This window comes from Pinus tabuliformis, chromosome J (genome assembly GCF_031772625.1).
Source record: "Pinus tabuliformis cultivar Carrire ecotype Pingquan chromosome J, CPIR1, whole genome shotgun sequence".
NCBI lineage: Eukaryota > Viridiplantae > Streptophyta > Pinopsida > Pinales > Pinaceae > Pinus > Pinus tabuliformis.
The window spans coordinates 504,726,778-504,729,598 of NC_142295.1; the positions used below are offsets into that span (position 1 = coordinate 504,726,778).

The 2,821-nt window shown below is 31.3% G+C and overlaps 1 protein-coding gene across 1 annotated transcript; it reads left to right on the forward strand.

Moving 5' to 3' along the window:
* Nucleotides 1-1,492: 1,492 nt before the first annotated feature.
* On the forward strand, nt 1,493-2,472 carry LOC149227984 (uncharacterized). Its single transcript, XM_089375613.1, has 3 exons — nt 1,493-1,647; nt 1,727-1,806; nt 2,182-2,472. Exons 1-3 carry the CDS (start codon nt 1,578-1,580, stop codon nt 2,365-2,367), a joined length of 336 nt encoding a protein of 111 aa, XP_089231739.1. The 5' UTR covers nt 1,493-1,577; the 3' UTR covers nt 2,368-2,472.
* Nucleotides 2,473-2,821: the final 349 nt, after the last annotated feature.

A 2,821-nucleotide genomic window follows, 5' to 3' on the forward strand; every position in this document is an offset into this window, starting at 1 on the left:
AATCCAATGAGGCCGAAACCACTCTCAAACATCCTGAGTCATTTCATGGTAATGTTAAAAATTTAAGTAAAAGGATAAAAATGAAGATTAAGGAGAATGCCACTTTTACTTTAAGAATTTCACATTACCATGAAATTTGAATAGCATATCAATAGTAGAGAGCATTTGAGTGTGTTAAATAGGGTTTGGGAGGGGGAAATGGACCCCAAATAACATTTAGCTAATTCATAAAACACCTTGAAGTCCAAACCAATCAGCAAACCCCTTAAAATTTCATTAAAATAATGTTAAATCACTGTTTTAGTGGGTTACGGGCTTCTGTTTGTGACTCGGCCAAGTCAGTACAGGAAACGGCGGAGTGACTGACTCGGCCAACCGAGCCGTTTTTTGTACCGAGTCACTCCGGAGGGCAATGGAACGGACCAACTTGGCCGTTTCCGTTTTGAAACGACCGTTTTTTAAAACTATGATTGAAAGAGGATTGGAAACCATTATTATCCACGAGTGCAGAGACTTAGGTCATTCTACATTATTAAAGCATGGATTTGGTTTTTGATTTTGTTATATATTTATTTTAATTAAGTTTTTATTTAAATATTTTTTAAGTTTAATTTTTTTATTATTAGAATTTGTAAATATTAATTATTAAAATTATGAATATTAATTATTGATAGTGCATTATTCAAAGATAATAAAAATATTTATAAATTATAAATATAAATGATTAATATTATATCATTTAAATATAATGAAAAATAATATATATATATATATATATATATATATATATATATATATATATATATATATATATATATATTATTTAAATAATAACTATATAATTAAATTTCAATAATAATACTTAAAAATTAAATCCTAACATATATAATGGTTAATAAGAGAAGAACTTAATACCTCACAACACCCTTGTGTGGAAAAATATAGGAATATGGAATGTACAAAAGTTAAAAGTATGGAATGTACAAAAGTTAAAACATATCACTTTAGTTCTAATCATGGCAATGGGATTAGAGGGAACCTAAGTATTGGAATGGATGTTTTAACATGAAAATACTGTCAAACCCTCAAAAAATTTAATGACAAAAAGATACCAAGCATGTTTGTGCAAAATAAAGTTAGAATGAAGCAAGGGGAAGGGGAATGGGAATGGAATATGAAGCAAGGGGAATTAAATATTTCATGAAGTTCAGTAAGTTGAGCCATTTGTTTTTTCACTTTGGCATCGATGTGATGGTCTCTACTTTAATTGTACCATTCTCCTCCTAATTGTCCTCATCCTAGCCTATCCAAGGAAAGTGCTCTACATCCTTTTCATTTTTTATAATTCAGCCTGGCACTTATAATCCCACTTGTCATGGGGATCATTGCCAGCAAAAAAGCAACCCAAAAGATACAACAGGATAATAAAAGAGAATATTATTAATTAAAGCTTCCAAACAGCATGATGAATGAATCTATGCCATTAGCAATAAAAGGCGATAAGTAGAGCTGCTGGGTGACCAAGGTAAAGCAGCACCAGAACTCTTATCTTTGGCTTATATTTGAACACCAGGACGATGAAGCAGCTTACGGCCATTAGCTTTAATGCTGTAATAGGTTTCTTCCTTTTCACAGTAGCCTGTGCAGGTATATAATCTCACAGGGTTTTGAGTGCCTTAATTTATGTTTTCATATTTCTTGAATTTGAAAAAAAAATTGTTTGCAGGTGATTTCTCCAAGCCTGGTGTCATGGTAACTCAGCAGAGTATTCCGCAGGCAAGGGTGACGAAGGCAAGGGTGACAAAGGTTGGTATTAATGAAATTTTGAATTTAGTTTATAAGAGCTGTAACGATTTAAGAGTATGTGTTTCTGTAAGAGTAATTTCGGCCTAAATCACATGTGATTTACGCTGAAGTTACTCTTACAAAATATTATGGATCACAGAAGCCTCATTTTCTTCTTAAGAGATTACATATTTAAATTATATGTTTTTTTAGACTTTAACAGTTAAACGACGGTACAGAAATGAATTTATTCTCTCTACAAACAAAGAATTCCATAAACTAATTTAATGTGTGGCTTAACCCTGACTTTAAAATTAAATTATTAAATAATACTATTTGTGAACATCTGATAATAAAGTTAAGCCATAGTTTCAATCGGTGGTGATGGTGTTGCAGGAACATGATCTCCATTCTCCTTTTGGGACTAGTAAGGATTCAGCCACCAGCAGTAAAACAGGTAGAAAAACTTTCAGTGGAAGTGGACAAAGAAAATTAAATGAAGTGGACAATAAAGACTATGCGTCCTTGAAACCCCCTCCTGCTCTCAGAAGGCCACCGCCAAAATTGATCCCAACGCACTGAGAATCGTTTGCTTTTCATGGGGTTCGGATACATCTATGGCTGCTTGATTGTAGTATTTAATGATTTCTCAGGTGACATAAAAACTATTATTTCCACTGGTTGCAATATCTCTATTAACATATAAATACTTAAGCCATGTGCTTATTACATGCCAGTGATCCTTGAATTAGTATATGGTTTCGTTTGATTAGTACGTGTTTTTAACTTCTCTTCATGTTAATTAAGAGGGTGATAAATTATATGATATAAAAAATAGTTATATTTATATATGAAGTGTAGATTTTGTATGAGGTTTAGTTCATTATATTTTAAATTTCAACTTTAGTGACAGTGAGTTGTGAAAAATAAATCAATAACCACATCCTTTATATATTCTACTATAACATTTCTCAAAAAAAAAAAAAAAAGATAAAACCAAAAAAAAAGATAAAACCTAGTTTGGGAGTAACATTTT